Below are 15,826 nucleotides of genomic sequence, written 5' to 3'. Positions count from 1 at the left end.
TTGCCAAAATGTTGAACTATCCCTTTAAAAGTAACGATTGAAAGGATTTAAATGTGGTTTTAAACTGAAAACATAATGGGGTGTGTGTGTGTGTTTACCTGTGTGTGTGGGGGTCCCAGTTCTGGTGCTGGGGGCTGGATGTAGAGCCTTGGTGGGAGAGAGTGTGTGGGCCGGCGGGGATGGGGCAGGCGGGGGGTGAGGGGGGAGGAGGAGGAGGAAGGTAGGGAGGAGGAGGAGGTCGGGGGGAAGTGCACAGCGTCTCTGGTGGGGTCGGACTCAGATGTGGCGCCGCCGCTGCCTTCACCTGGAGGGGAGGGAGGAGAGACTCGCATGAGCTAACGTTTATTTGTTTATTTGGATCCCCATTAGCTGTTACACCTGCAACAGCTACTTTTCCTGGGGTCCATGTTAAAACATGCATATAAATACAAATAACAATAATATTTTACATGAATTCAGTTTCAACACTAATTTCCCAACTATACATGTTCACACACTCACACACAAGCACACACACAGCACCTGCCTACAATCAAATTAATAACAAGTTACCAAAAACACTGAGGTAAAATTTCATAAAAAGAAAATCAAAAAATCAGCAAAAAACAGTTCACAGAGTTTTCAGGCCTTTACCCAAGAATAACCTTTTTAGCTGTTTTTTAAAACGTTGTTACTTGTTGCTTGAGTTGTGATAAATGGCAACTTATTCCACTGAGAAATGGCTCTAAAAATGACAGTTTTTTTATGGAATTAGTTCTTGGTCTAGGAATCATAACATGACCCCTCTCACCTGTCTTGTTTCATGGCCATGTCTGTTTTGAAAAAATGTTATTCTTGAGTGAAGGCAAGTTGGTTGTTTTAAAACACATATTTCTAAATAAAGTTAGAAGACTTCGTCTTAATCTGTCTTCCACTTTCAGCCAGACAAGATCAGCATGCATTTTGTCTATGTTTTTCCTCATTGAGAACCGAAGGGCAAGACGCGCTGCTCTATTTTGCACTAACTGCAGCTTATAAAGTTCTTCATTAGCTACACTTGACCAGATAGGTGAACAATAATCCAGATGAGAAAGTTACCAAGAGCTTGAATAACCTGCAAGGTGGTGCTTGGAGTAAGAAGGGAAGAGCATCTTCTTATCATAGATATATTTCTTCCCATTTTTCCTACAATTAACATGAAGACACACTGAGGTGCTGTGTGTGTATGTGTGTGTGTGCGTGTGCGTGCTCACTGCTGTGTGGCAGCTCAGAGGGACGCTGGGAGTCGGAGGACGACCCCCCGCACACGTTCTCCTCGGCCTCTGACGGATCCTCTTCCTCTCCCTCGTCTTCGGCGTCTCCGCTCCTCTCGTTGCTCTCGTCTCCTCCTCTCGCCCCGCCATCGTCTGCGTCATCCTCATCCTCGTCGTCTTCCTCTTTATACTGAGGAAATCAGACACAGATCGTCAAAGCCAGGTTATTCACTCCACACAACACATCGGATCTGGAAACTGTGTGGGAATAAGCAGAGCAGCACCTCCTCCTCTTCCTCTTCCTCCTCTTCTTCTTCTTCTTCTTCTTCCTCCTCCTCTTCCTCCTCTCCATCATCCTCCTGCTTCTCCTCTCCCTCTTTGCTCTCCCGGCTCTCGCTGTCTGTGTCGATCACTATGACGTCCCGGACGACAGAGGAGGCCTGAGAGGACATCTGATAGGAGGGGACGGACTGGGACACGCCCTCTCCGTCAATGTCCTCGTCGTCTTCAGCTAAAACAGGGAACCCCTCCTCCGGAAGCTCCTGAAGCCAAATATAAAACCGGTATTTTTTTTTTGTGATGCGTTCATTGCACATGTGGAGATTTGTTTTGTTCAGCACTTCCTGCTTTGGTTTCTAACCTGACTGTCGTCTGGTGAATCCTGTTGTTCCCCGTCATCCCTCAGCTCTCCTTCCATCTCCTCATCGCCTTCCATCTGAAACACAGTCACACAGATGGAATTACAGACTGCTAAGGATTGAATACATAACAGAACACAGTGAAGATGACAAACCCAACAGACCCAAACTAAATCTAAACACAGGGTTCTTACACAAGTATGGAAAGTATGGAAAAGTATGGAATTTGATTTACATTTCCAGGTCTGGAAAAGTATGGAAAATGGAAACTATTGTATGGAAATATAATTATCTTAATACTTATTAGAACTTCTTGTTTGGGTTAATCATTTTGTATGCGCAATTAGCTACAATCTCGTGGAAATTATTTGGTGACAAATGGCACACAAATTCAGAATAATGAAAACAAATGATTAATTGCATAATTTATTTACAATATACACATCTAATTACTCAAATTACACAAATTTACGGAGAAATCTGGAAATTAGGGTCTGGAAAAAGTACGGATTTTTGAAATTTCAAATGTGTAGCAAAAACAAGTCTTCAGCACCAAGTTTCCATCTTGCTTTCTACCTTAGGTAACACAGTCGGGTCCAAAAGTCTTAGACCACACTGAGTATCTTTCTGACATGGAAGTAAAATGCAAGAGGTGGTGAAGAAATCTAAATATCTATTCTTCTTCAATTAGAGTTGCAGATGTATCCTCCACCAATGAAATCAGCGTTTCTATGACTCTCATGTGGATTTGATCTACACATCAGAGGCTTGTTCAGGTTAAACGTTACTAAGGGGACAGTGCGAGGAACTCTGTGCAGACCCTGGATCAGGTAGATCAAAAGTGACCACAACATCAGTGGATCAATACGTGAAGAACACTAGACTCCAATCAGCAGAGGTGCTGTCATCAAGAGACTGTCTTGTGGTTTAAGTATCAGAATCTATACCACCTCAGGAGGGGACAAAAAGTCCAAACACAAACGATGCCTTGGAATAAATGTCCTTTAAGTACACGTCCTTTCACAAATGTGAAAACACTGAAGGGATCTGAAGACTTTCTGATCCCACTGTAGAAGGGAACTCTATTAGTGGCGTTGTCTCTCTAGGTCTGTGTTTACCTGCAGTGCTATTGATGGTTTTAGTCGTAGTTTTTTATTGATTGGTGGTGTGTGAGAACTCTCCGGTCTGCTGTCCTCTTCCTCCTCCTCCTCTTCTTCTTCTCTGGTTCGCTTTGTACCTGCTTTAGACATACCACACCATACCGACACACACAGGATAGTACAGTGTTTAACTGGTGTTAAGTGAGGCAGAAGAAACACAGCTTTTGTTCACTGTTTGGGATTTTATGTGACAGACCAACACAACGTAGCACATGGTTGTGAAGTGGAAGTAAAATGATACATGATCAAGATTTTTTACAAATAAAAATCAGAAAAGTGTGGCATGCAAATGTATTCAGCCCCAAGTCAATCCTTTGCGTCCTGCTGGAAGGTGAACCTCCATCCCAGTCTCAAGTCTTTTTCTGCATCTAACAGCTTTTTCTCCAGGATTGTCCTGGATTGTATTAATCTTCCCATCAACTCAGCTTCCCTGTCCCTGCTGACGAAAAGCCTCCCCACAGCATGATGCTGCCACCACCATGTTTCACACTGGGGACTAGGTTTCCGCCTGAACATAGCGTTTTGCATGTAGGCCAAAAAGTTACATTTTGGTTGAACACCATGTTTCATTTTCCTTCCACTTCACAATGACGCTCTACTTTGTGTTGGTCTATCACATCAAATCCCAATAAAATAAATTTAAGTTTGTGGTTGTAACGTGACTAATGTGGAAAAGTTCAATGGGTATGAATACTTTTGCAAGGATCTATATGTCACAAGCATCTGACAGTCCTGCTCACCTGCTCCCATCAGCGACGAGGAGGTTGACGGACGCTCTGCGTCCATGCTCGACCCTGCATCCTGATTGGCTGCCTGCTGCTGAGTGGGCTGGACGAAAGCGGTGGCCTGTGTGCTGGTTGGCTGATTCATGGAGGAGGGCGTGCTCACAAGACCAGAGCTGGTAGAGTGTACAGAGGCTCCAGAACTCATCAGCACTACAGAGACAAACATTAGATCACACTCAGAGTGAGCTGAAGTGTCTATCTAGTAGGCAGTGATCATCAGTGTATTTATATTTAGACATTAAAGGGATAGTTCAACATTTCGGCAAATTGGCCCATTGCCATAATCCCTATAGTTTTAGGATTAGGTTTGTTATCTTTAATTGTCAGTGCAAGCTATTTTTAGAACGGCGGAGCAGAGCCGATAGCTGCTCAGAGCTACGCTATGGAGGCTAATGGGATTCCTTGGTTTCCCTCATCTAACTAATCAAATACACAATCCAACAACTCCAAAATGCTCTGGTGGACAAGTTGTGACCTGCACATTCATCACGTTATGAGATAATAACGGAACGTTATGAGACAGAGTTGTTTTTCTGATGCGCGCTCCCATCGGGTTTTTGGCAAGCAGTCTCTGTATTTACCTCAAAAACAACTCTGTCTCGTAATGTTCTATTATTATCTCATAGCGTGGTGAATGCGCAGGTCACAACTTGTCCACCAGAGCGTTTTGGAGTTGTTGGATTGTGTATTTGATGAGTTTGATGAGGGAAACCAAGAAATCCCATTAGCCTCTGTAGCATAGCTCTGAGCAGCTCACGGCTCTGCTCCGCCGTTCTAAAAATAGCTTGCACCGACAACTAAAGGTAACATACCTACTGCTATGACTATAGGGATTATGGCAATGGGCCAATTTGCCAAATTGTTGAACTATCCCTTTAAGATAATCTTTAAACTCTTTCTCACCTTCTTGACTGTCAGTCTGTGTGGTTGGCATGACTGTGGCGGTAGGTGTTGGGATGGGGACAGTTGCCGGGGTGACCATGGGCCGGATACTGGCACGAGGCGTGGCTTTGCTTCCATGTGAGGGGCTTGGCTTGTTGCTAGGAGATGGAGTGCTTGGGGTAGGGCGGATGTTAGCCGTGGGAGGCTCAGACAGACTGGAGCTGTGGGACACACAGTTATGTTGATTTCTATTTCGCACAGTTTTCATATTGTGGTGGTTCTGTACAGTATTTATGATGCCAACGGTAACTGGTATGAATGAAATACGAGACGCTCTATGTTTGTTGTGTGTGAGAGTGGGTATGTATCCATTAGTTACCTTCCCCTGTCCTGGGCTGGACTCTTCAAAGTTATCTGTCTCTGGTCTGCAGATCTGGACTGATCACCCACCTACGTACAGATAATATATGAGATTAAAGTTCAATGTACTTTGACGCACAGAACATTAGAAAAACTGGTGTCATTCATTTTCTTTTTAAAGGGACAACGAGGAGTTTCGGAAAGCGAAGTGTTTTCACACTACATTTCCCATGAGTCTCCGTGTGCACGGTGAAATTCTTGGACTGGTGCAAGACGGATGAAAGCGAAAACATTTGCCAAGAATGTTTTCATTAATCAAGAATGAAAGTTGGAGGTTGGAAGACGATCAGATACCGTCGTAGTTCCAACCATAAACGGCGATCCGGCGGTGTTATTCCCATGACCCGTAGTAGGAAGTAGGAAATGCTGGGCGAGTCGACCACTAAATATTAATAACAAAATAACGATAAAGAAAAAACGATATATTTATCGAAAATGGACCCATTAACAAGTGTGGGTAACGTAGATTCATCCACATTAATATGTGACTTTTTTATAACCAAATACAAACTCCTTGTTGTCCCTTTCAAAAAAATCTGACTTCAATTCCAGTTTCCTACTATAGATGATAAACACAGGCGTGTACCTTTGCTCCACTCTGGTCCTGCATCTCCTCTCTGGGCTCAGAGTGCGTTTGCGTCTCTCTCAGTTCTTTCATCTCTCTCTCCAGGCGAAGAACGCGGCCTTCGTACTGAGACTTGAGGGCGTTCATTCTCACCTCCATTTCCTCCTTGTTTTGTTTCAGTTCATCATTCTCCCCCCTGAGCTGCACTTGGACACCTGCAGGTCACAAATACAAAACACAGAGGTAACTTAGTACGCATGCCTTCACTTCAGTGGGTGTATGTGTGTGTTTAAGTGGTTTAAGGTGAAACTCACTGTTCAGGTGGTTTATTTTGGTCTTTGCTCCCATGAAGGCCTTCTTAGTCTTTTCCTCTTTATCAGCCATCTGCTGCTTCAGCTGCTCCTCTCTGCTCTTGCACTCCAGCAGCTGTAGGAAAACAAACAACAAAACTATAACAGTTAACTATTACAGTGTGGTGAAAGACATTATCAAGCCCTGGACTTTAAAAAAGTTAATTCACTATTCAAACTGGAACCTCCTTTACAAAATACTTGTCTGCAAAGACTAATGATGAGTTTGCTGGGTGTTAACTTCCTTCCACCCTCTATTCTTTTACATGGCAGAGCTTAATAGTACAAGTATTTACTTTTTAAAGGTCCCATATTATGCTGTTTTTCAACTATTTCACATGGTTCTAAGTTGTCCAACCATATAGTATTCCTAGTGTATTGTCCCCAAATCAATCTGCAGCTCTTCATCTCAGTAATCTAAAAGTGGCTCTCCAGAGCTCTCCTGTGAACGAGTCATTTCTGTGTCTGCACCTTGAAATGCAAATAAGATGTGTAAACCACGTCCACTCCACACCTGTCACGGGGAGAGGGTGTGGCTTTCACTACAGGTACATGTGCCAGTGTTGACATTGGGACAGGGGTCGGGCATTGATTTCCGAAAAAAAAAAAAAAAAAAAAATTCTGAGACTGGCATCTTGTCTGAAAAAAATGTAGGCTAAATGTTCCTTTTTTCTTTTTTTTACTGTGGCAGAAGGAGAAACATGGAGAGACTCCTACTACCATCAGAAAGTTCTGTGTGAAACTGTCAAATAAAAAAAACAAGTGAAGCTGAGGAGCGCAGCACAACAACTGTGCACTGTTGTATGGACTGATGAGAATATTGACGTGGTTTTGCGCCGGGAGAGGAGACTTCCTCGTTCAGATGTCTCTCATTCCGTGATGAGGAGTCGGACCGCTGCGCTGATGAGAAGCGGTATCATTCCAATACTGACGTCAAGTCTGCCAGCACTTCCAATTTGCCCGTTTGGAGACACGATCTCAAAAAAGTGTAGAAATCAATTAAGGGAGTGAACAGACTGTTTTCACCTCCAGGCGTCATAGAAAGGCCACGGGAACACATAGGACCACTACAAAACCTGTAGAAAGTGGATTTTGCATAATATGGGCCCTTTAAGTAGTTGTTGTCGATTCATTTTAGATTGCCATGAAAAATCATAGCCGTTTATGCATCTTAAATTGCTTTTAATGTTGCTAGCAACAAACTGAATGTTGTCTCATTGATTTATAATGTGAGTATTTATTGTTTTAACCTTCTTAAAAGAGATTTTTATCTAATACTTCATGGTTCAATTGAGAAATTGTATTCACTTTAATCACCTTCAATTAACTAAATAGCCTACTTGTACTGTTGAATTATTTTGTCAATAGGTAAAGGCATAAAATCCCATAAAATCAGAATCAGCAATTAAGTATGGATTGTCAATTTCAATAAATTAAGTCACTGCAGGTTAGACGAACAATGATTTAGAGAGATCAGGAGATTTAAGCACCTCTTGTCTGAGTTTAGCCAGCTCCTCTTGCTGTGCCTGGTTAGTTTCACTGGGTCCAGTTTCAACGGACTGGGAACTCGTGGCCTGTGTGGGACGGCTAGCTTCATTAGCCTGGTTAGCTTCACTCAGCTGCTCCTGCAGCCGCTTGATGTCTGCTTCACGCTCACCAACCGTCTGATAAAGAGAGAAGTAGTTACAGCAGGCGACAAGACAGGTGATATCAATACAGATAATAATAAAAGATGGAGAAGGAGAAATGGATGGAGGAGACAAAATACAGATTATATTTAGTTCAATTACTAATTCATTTAAAGTTGAATGAATAATAATAATAATGGTTTGGATTTATATAGCACTTTTCAGGGCACCCAAAGCGCTTTAGCTTTACTTAGGGCTAAGAGCTTATTTCTATATACTGTCACACTTTATAACAGACAGGTTTGTTACTAATGCTTACGTACTGATTTATTAACACAACACACTATGTGGTGGTACTACTGGTTATTAAACAAATATTGGAGAAAGCGTCTGCCCACCTGCTGCAGGCTGTCCAGCTGTCCTTGGAGCTCAGTCACCTGTTCACACACACAGATAAAGTTTCATCACTATATCTTTCAGGTTTTGACATTTAAGAATTAACATCTGCCAACATCCTTGAAACTACTACAGTCACGATCACACAGACACACACACACATTTAAAATGCAGCTGATAACGAATGGCCACATGGGTTTTTAATTTATTTATTAAGAGTGTCATAGTCACCTTGCCCTCTGATTGGCTCAGAGATGCCTTGAGATTTCCCACTTCCTGGTTGTGGCTGTTCTGACTGGTTTGGTGAGTCTGCTGCAGCTCTTTCTGACTGGTGAGGTTCTGCTGCAGCGCTTCTTTGGCCTGCTGGAGCTCCCTTTGGATCTGCTGAACCTGGTTCTGACGGGCCTGGGCTTGAGACTGAGCCGATTTCAACTGGTTCTGGACCTGTCGTGTTCAAAGATGGATGGGGCTGTTAGTATGGCTCTGTTGTCAGGTGAACTACTCTTGGTTCTGTGGTTATAGGGACATTCTGACCAATCAGGACCAACATTAAAACTCTTTTAAAATGTTAATATGAATCCTGCCTGGTGATATACATATTATATATACATAGAAGATGTGATCACAAAAACAAGCTGCTCCTGGCAGCGCTGCTCACCTGCTGGGTGTGGGTCTTGGCCTGTTGAAGCTCCTTCTCCTTCTGGGTCATCTGGTTCTGGTTCTGCTGCAGCTGAGTCTGGGTCTGGGTCAACTGGGACTGAACCTTTTTAAAGCAAAGAGGAGAACCAGTCATTCCAGATGCCCTGATCTGTTGTCTTATCTAGGGAACTTCCTAAACTCCTGAATTTACAGCTGTCATTACCTTGTAAACGTCTGTAAAGGAAGAAACCAATTCTATCCTGGTACAAGTAACATACACTCAGATAACATACCTGTTACTACGTGGCAACGCTCTATACAGACTGTCCTATCACAGATTAACTTGAATATGCTACAGTACCTGTGTCAGCTGGTTCTCGTTCTGTGTCAGCTGGTTTTGAATCTCCTGGGACTTCTCCTTGCTCTTCTGGGTTTCTTTCTGGGCCTCCTCCAGCTCCTGCTGGGCCTTCTGGGTCTGACAAAACAAAGCAATTTGTTGGACACTTTCCCACTAAAGTTCATCTTGGGCCACAGGTTTCTGTCAGAACTTGTCTCCACACCGTTATGTGACACTTGATGTGTCAGTTTCTACAATGGCAGGTGTGGAGGTAATGGGTCAGTGACTCAGGCAGCAGGGTTAGGGTGAGGGTCACAGGGCTCTTCTTCGGTCAAAATACCCCAAAGATCAAACATCACAGCACTCTCAAAAACAGGGCTGTGCAAAACGGTCTGTTTCAGTGGCCCCTCCCTTTAAATGCAAATGAACCACTCCCTCAGCATTGCGTTACCATGACGATGTCTACTACTAGTACCTATACTGATATGGCCAAAATGTAGTATGCAAACAAAAGCTAAATCTGCAGTAGGCAGTATCTCCAGTATGCATCTGACCAGTCTACATTGTGTAATGAAATGTGCCCATGACCTAGTCTCACCCTAACCAAAGATGGTATAGAGTAGTCTTTGCCATGTAGGCTACTGTAACCATGTAACATGTAATATAAAAATGCAAAAATAATATATAAAATAAATTAAAAATATATGCAGACTGGTCAGTTCATTGTAAAACAGTTATTTATTGATGTAAATGGGGTGATTTGTGCACATAGACTACAGAGCTCTGCAGCACTGCACCTCCTCTCCTCCTCCTTCTCACAGCTTCACTTTTCATTCAAACTAATTCAACTGCCACAATTGTAAGATTTCATCAATGAGAGTGACCGACATTTATCTCCTAAAAACAATAACCACACGGTGGTAAACGTCTAAAAAACCTGCGGGTATGTTTATTAGCGATGGTTTTCTCTACCGCGATGAGCACGGACGTCTGCCCGGCCAAGGAGGCCTGCAGACGGGCTCTGCCTGTGTGAGGAGCCGCTGCAGCTCCGGAGCTCCGGTGCTCCGTCGGTCCAGCGTTACGTCGGTCCGACGAACAACGTCGCCCCGGCGGTACGTCGCTTCTCACACAGGTACAGCTTCACTTACATGAAACGTCGGCGTAAACTTCTAAATAAAACTTAAGTAAAGTGACGCTACAGCGCTAAAACATGCAGGGAAAAAGCAGGAAGTAGCCACCAGCCACAACAGAGCAGCATGGGAGGAGGCGGGGCCGGCTGGAGCAGAGACCTCGGCATGACCATGTAGGGGAGTCCGGCACGCCATGACGTCATGGCGTGCCTCATGTGAAAAAAAGTCAGTGCAACTGAGTGTTACAGGTGTGCAGAGAAATCCAAGAGAAATCCCAATCATCTAGCAGGGTTTACCTCCAAATGCATTAACCTCAGGATATGACACTTCCACGGCCTCTAGAACCATTATCCAACATTTTAAACATATATAAAAGTCTGAAAAGCTGGAAAAGCATAATAGGTCCCCTTTAAAGTCAGAATTCTGAGATAAAAGTCAGAACTCACTTTTTTATTTTACAGTGGCCCTGGGGAAAGCTGTGATCTCAGTTACTGGGACAAGATTTAAACAGTATGACTGTATTTACTGTGTGTAAAGGAAGAAGCTGTTTTCTTTAATTATTCCATGAGGCTATTTTTGACAATTTCTGCTTGTAATGACATGCCCAAAGTGGATTTGAACGCGTGTAAAATGCTGAAATGGATTACATACAGTATTTACATCCTCCTTTTATTTATTATTGTGAGCTTACTTTCCCGAAAGTGGTGGGATGTGATGTGTATACTGTAGGGCTGACCCAAAAAATTCGAAGCTTCGAAGCTTCGTTCGTTGCCATGGTAATCGATCATGAAGTCTGTGATCGATTGTTTTTGACACACTTCTCATCGGCAATTGTTACATTAAAATTATAGCTGCTGCGCAGCAATGGGTCGGGTGCGGGCTAATTTTGGCAAATTTAGGCAAATTCTGAGCAACAAACAGGAGAATAGGAAGACAGAACTGTTGACCTCATAATGTTCAATTTGCATCAGTTGAGGATTGAACCAACAACCTCTGGAACCAGAGACCATTGTCTATCACAGTGAGCTAATTGACAAGTGGCAGTTTAACAGTGGCTTCACAAATTGAGTACGCCCAAAGTCCTGGTACGCCATTCACTGTCGTGCAGGCAGATTTGAAACCACAGTAAAAAGAAAAATCAGTTTTTGAGGTAAAATTCTGATATGTATTTGTCAATGTGTTTTGATGTATAACGTGGTATAAAGTTACATGGTTGCTTTTCTAGCTCCTTTTTATTGTTGCCCTCGCACTCAAATAATACATAAAATGTGTTAAATTCTTGAAATCAGACAAAACAAAACTAATTAGACACACTCCTCCCCTGTGGTGTGGTGTTTCAAGTGCTCTTCAGCTCACCTCCTCCTGTTTTTTCTTTATCTCCTCCTTCAGTGTCTTCAGCTCGTCTCTGGCCTTGTTGAGCTCCTCCTGAGCTTTACCCAGCTCCTGTTGAGCCTCCTGACTCGGAGCTGCCTCACTTCCTGCTTTAGCTGCTGTATCTGCAACCAGCTGGGACACACACACACACACACACCAATATGAATTTCAGTCTGCTTGCTCACCTGGCCATCTGCTCTAGCCCTAACCCACACCACAGTCATACCTTGTCATGCTGGGCTTTCAGCTCTTCGTACTGGGTCTTGTAGCGTCGTCCGATCTTCTTGACCTGGTTGATGGTTTTGTTCTTCTCCAGAATGTCGTTGTTCCTGGCTTCCACCAGTTTCTTCTGCGTGTCTCTTTGTGACGTCAGCTGGGCCACCGAGTCTTTGAGGGCTTGCAGCTGAGACTGAGCTGAATTACTGCTGGCATTGGACCTGATCCACACACAATATTCTCAGTTACAGTAGGTTACTTTTTAAGATGCATCGTTCACAAGCACAATTTCCAAGTTTGGCAAAGTAAAGTGTGTGTTATTAGATGATAAATTGCTGCATTGCAATGCTGGAGGCATTTATCTCTCTTTAAACTGCCACTCTGTAACTGATTGAGAATGGAATCGGTTTTTAGGTTTTTAAGCAGATCATAATTAAAATATTAGGCAGCTTGTAAATACACATGGTGATCAGTCTTCCACTGAATTCTGCTTTCGTCATTTTAAAAGGTCAGTGGGGGTTTAACAGTCTTTTTAGATCACTATAAGACTGTGTGTGGTCTCAGCCGGCGTCTCACCTGGCCAGTTCAGTCTTCAGCTTTGCCATCTCCTCGGCGAGCTGTGCGATGCGTCTCTGCTGAGCTTCTCTCTCAGTCGTCAGTTTCTGTCTCTCCTCCACGTCTCCGTCTTTCTGTTGGTTGAGCAGTTGCTGCAGAGGAACACACACATTCAGGTTTTACATGGAACTAATGCAATGAAACAGTTGATTGTGTGAAGCTAAACTCATCATTGTGATTTAATTGTGCAGCCTTTGTAGAAGTTGCGATATGAAAAGATGTAAATGCTACTATGTCACTGTGGTGGAGATGATGGTTGAGTTCCTGCATTTATATTGTTCTTGTTCCTCAGCACACACACGGTGCAGTTACCTGTGCTTTGGCCTTCCAGCGTTTGAGGTCATCCTCCAGAATCCTCTTGTCCGCCTGCAGGGAGCCATTTTTCTCTGACAGCTGAGACAAGGAGTAATGCAGAGGGCTGATGTCTGACTGGAGCTTCGTCACCTGACACACAGAGGAAGACTGAGGGTGAGCTTGTTGCACTTTCACTCTGTGTTCACCGATCAGATTAGGAACTACACTCGAGCACTCGATCAGAATGATTATAATCAGGCTGTAGAAAAAATCCACATGTAAACGTGGCTAATGAGAGGAGACACAGGAAGAACCACATCCGACCCTGGGATCATACCTTAGCCTGTGCCTGCTGCAGCTCCTGCTGCAGTTTATCTCTGTCCATCTTCAGCGTCCTGTTGCTTTCTTGGAGAGCTGAGATGCTGTCCATTTTCTTCAGCTGCTCCTCCTGCTGGGCCAGACACTTGGCTGTGACCTGAGCGAAGGGAGGATGCCGATTACAACCAATAATATTCTTTCTTGCAATCTCGCTCTTTCTAAACAGTTTCACTAGAAATGAGTCTATGTCTAGCAGCCAATATGTTGAAAGACTCGGCAACCAAGGTGAGAGACTAGGTGGAAAAAGATAAGAGCTAAACTATGATGACGCTCAAAAACATCCCGGTTCACTTCGTCCTTTCACTTGGTACCTGCATCTTCTCCCTCTCGGCGTTCAGAGTCTCCTGTTGCTCCTTCAGTTCTCTGTCCTGGTGTTCCACTCGCTGTTTGTAGCGAAGAGCTTCTCCCTCAAACACCTCACAGCGAGCCACAGCGATCTGTTTCTCCCGCTGCACAAACCTGAAGCACAAGCACATGCTTTGAACTCAGTCCCAGCAGTTTCACACAGACAGATCAAGGTGACAAATGGATTCTGTAATGAGCCTTCTGCAGAACAGGAGTTTCTTTTGTCTCCAGTTGCACCATGCAGTTTTTTTGGGCTGCATTTAATTTTTAGACTTTCTTCTCAGTTTAGCTTGATGTGTTATTTGTAGTTGTTGCTACAGGATAATTCTGGAGAATTGTTTTAAATGTTTTAAATATTTGAACATGTAATATTTGTATATTTATACTTATTTACTCACAAAAAGTAAGGGATGTTTGGCTTTTGGATTAAATTTCAGAATGCACCTAAAATGCACTATAACCGTTACAGGTGAACTTAATTTAACCTTCTCTAAACTCTGAATGCACATGTCGAACTGAACTTTTTATAGGGATATTCTTGTCAAATATCCCTAACTTTTTGTGAGTAGTGTATGTGTGTGTTTTCAGATTGAGCATATATATATATTTTTTTTTTTTATTTTATATTGTAACGTAGGACCTCAGGAAGAATAGTCGCTACTGAGGCAGTGACTAATGGGGATCCATAATAAACTAAACCAAAACTTTATATTTCCTGTTGTAACAAACACAGTGAGTGTTGCCGTGTTACCTGAGTATTTCTAGTATCTGTTCAGTGGTCTTCCCTTCCTCACTGAATGACAGGTCCAGCTGTGGCTGCTGTTGCTGCTGACGACTCCTGGTGGCCATGTCATCCATCTGCTGATGCAGGAGAGCGTTCTGCTTGCTAAGCTCCTCGCAGCGACGGCTCTGATTGGACAGGTCGTCCTGAAGAAGAGTCAGAGTTCAGACAATTAGGATCAATCAGAAACATTAGTTTCATTCTAGATATCTATTCCCTGTGTCCTCCTCTCTCTCTCGCTCCACTCTCCTGGGTTGCTCGTCCTACCTTCAGCTGTTTCTCCAGTGTGGTCAGGGCTGTGGTTTTCTCCTGCAGCAGTGAGGAGGTCTTGTTGAGCTGCTCCTCCAGCTGCCTCTTCTGTGCCGCTTCTTGTTGGCCTCTCTTCTTGAGCTCCTGCAGAGCCTCCACGTCAGCAGCGTGGAGCATTAGCTCCCGTTCGTACTTAGACTGGGCCTCTCCGGCAAGCTTAGTCTGAGAGGAGGACAGAAAAGAGGAGGAGCTGATGAAACACAACAAAATAGAAAATATAGGAAGCTTCAAACCTGAGGCTGTTTCTTTCTTTCTTTCTTTTTTTTTAAATCAACATCAATAAAGTTTGAAGTATGAACCATGCAGTGTAAAGACAAACTTAGTGCGGAGACACCAGACGTGGACTCAGCTGAGAGACTTTCAAACTGTGGTTTGCTAATGGAAGTCTGTTGAATCCTATTCCTATCGGATCTAAGCACAGTGATGTAAAGTGTTTGTCTGGTGTCAAAATGTAGATACTGCTGGGAAAAGTCATTCCAGCCATGAACCAATCAAACTGTATGATGGTATGTTTGAGTGGAGTTTCTACAACAAACAGTGCTGCACATGTGAGATGCCAGAAAAGAAGACCAAAGAGTGGGGTTGTTTACACTACAATCCTATTGATAATTGGTCAAAGAATGATATTTCATATTAATCAGATCACAAAGATTAACATAGTCGTGTCTCGTCAAAGTGAAATAAGTGGAGGTGAAACCTGAAAACCAGATTCATATGCTCCGCACGGATATTAACCAGCATAATGATGTGAGTCGAGTGTATGTTTATTGACCTGCAGCAGGCTGTCCTGTACGGCCTTCTGCTCCATCGTTCTAGAGGCAGCTGCTCTCTCCAGCGCGTCCTGCTGCTCCGTCTGACTGGCCTTCAGACTGCGCTGCAGCTCACACACCTGAACCAGACAGCAGGGGAAAGAGCAACACACACTTAGAGCTCCACATTGTTCAGGCTTCATCATCTCTTACACACAGACAACCTAAGATGAGTCTTGCACATGGATAAGAAACAGCAGGCGCCGCAGTAGCCAGCTACTCCATACAGTATATAATCTGTCCTGCTGTTAAAGTGTGAAGTAAAATAACATAAAATGCAGACCATGTGCACAAAGATTCATTCCCTCATCTGAATGTCAGCACACTCACCTGTTTCTCCACCGTCTCCACAGCTTTCCTCCTCTCCTCTTGCTCCAGCTGCTTCATTTTCTCCCCCTCTATGATCCTCTTCTCCAGCTGCTTCTGCACCTCGTCCGACTCCTTCAGTCTGATCTCCAGGGGGGAGCGCGACTAGAGAGGTGAGGAAAGTCTCTTTACACAGGCTTTTTGTACACTTAAGAAATGTTAAATAACGCTTCTTAA

General features: G+C 43.6%; 1 protein-coding gene across 3 annotated transcripts in view; it reads right to left on the bottom strand.

Moving 5' to 3' along the window:
• Positions 1–15,826, bottom strand: part of LOC311000979 (nucleoprotein TPR-like) — a 40,724-nt gene that overhangs the window by 6,761 nt on the left and 18,137 nt on the right. For 2 of the 3 annotated variants that reach the window (XM_083991910.1, XM_083991911.1), the window contains exons 22-46: positions 15,614–15,754; positions 15,247–15,363; positions 14,433–14,636; positions 14,136–14,311; positions 13,351–13,498; positions 12,999–13,136; positions 12,680–12,811; positions 12,329–12,459; positions 11,763–11,973; positions 11,519–11,668; positions 9,057–9,170; positions 8,715–8,819; positions 8,288–8,500; positions 8,059–8,097; positions 7,523–7,696; positions 5,997–6,108; positions 5,704–5,897; positions 5,077–5,147; positions 4,719–4,918; positions 3,771–3,965; positions 2,989–3,110; positions 1,873–1,947; positions 1,517–1,774; positions 1,233–1,422; positions 99–304 (exon numbers count right to left, since the gene is read on the bottom strand). In XM_083991910.1, coding sequence (XP_083848036.1) covers positions 99–304; positions 1,233–1,422; positions 1,517–1,774; positions 1,873–1,947; positions 2,989–3,110; positions 3,771–3,965; positions 4,719–4,918; positions 5,077–5,147; positions 5,704–5,897; positions 5,997–6,108; positions 7,523–7,696; positions 8,059–8,097; positions 8,288–8,500; positions 8,715–8,819; positions 9,057–9,170; positions 11,519–11,668; positions 11,763–11,973; positions 12,329–12,459; positions 12,680–12,811; positions 12,999–13,136; positions 13,351–13,498; positions 14,136–14,311; positions 14,433–14,636; positions 15,247–15,363; positions 15,614–15,754 — 3,816 coding nt within the window. The remainder of the gene's footprint in view (positions 1–98; positions 305–1,232; positions 1,423–1,516; positions 1,775–1,872; positions 1,948–2,988; positions 3,111–3,770; positions 3,966–4,718; positions 4,919–5,076; positions 5,148–5,703; positions 5,898–5,996; positions 6,109–7,522; positions 7,697–8,058; positions 8,098–8,287; positions 8,501–8,714; positions 8,820–9,056; positions 9,171–11,518; positions 11,669–11,762; positions 11,974–12,328; positions 12,460–12,679; positions 12,812–12,998; positions 13,137–13,350; positions 13,499–14,135; positions 14,312–14,432; positions 14,637–15,246; positions 15,364–15,613; positions 15,755–15,826) is intronic. The other variant, XM_083991912.1, reaches the window with a different exon arrangement.

This window comes from Trachurus trachurus (genome assembly GCF_905171665.1).
Source record: "Trachurus trachurus genome assembly, chromosome: 17".
Lineage (NCBI taxonomy): Eukaryota > Metazoa > Chordata > Actinopteri > Carangiformes > Carangidae > Trachurus > Trachurus trachurus.
Note: the sequence above shows the minus strand (reverse complement) of the source record. Positions and strands in the feature narration are given on the sequence as shown.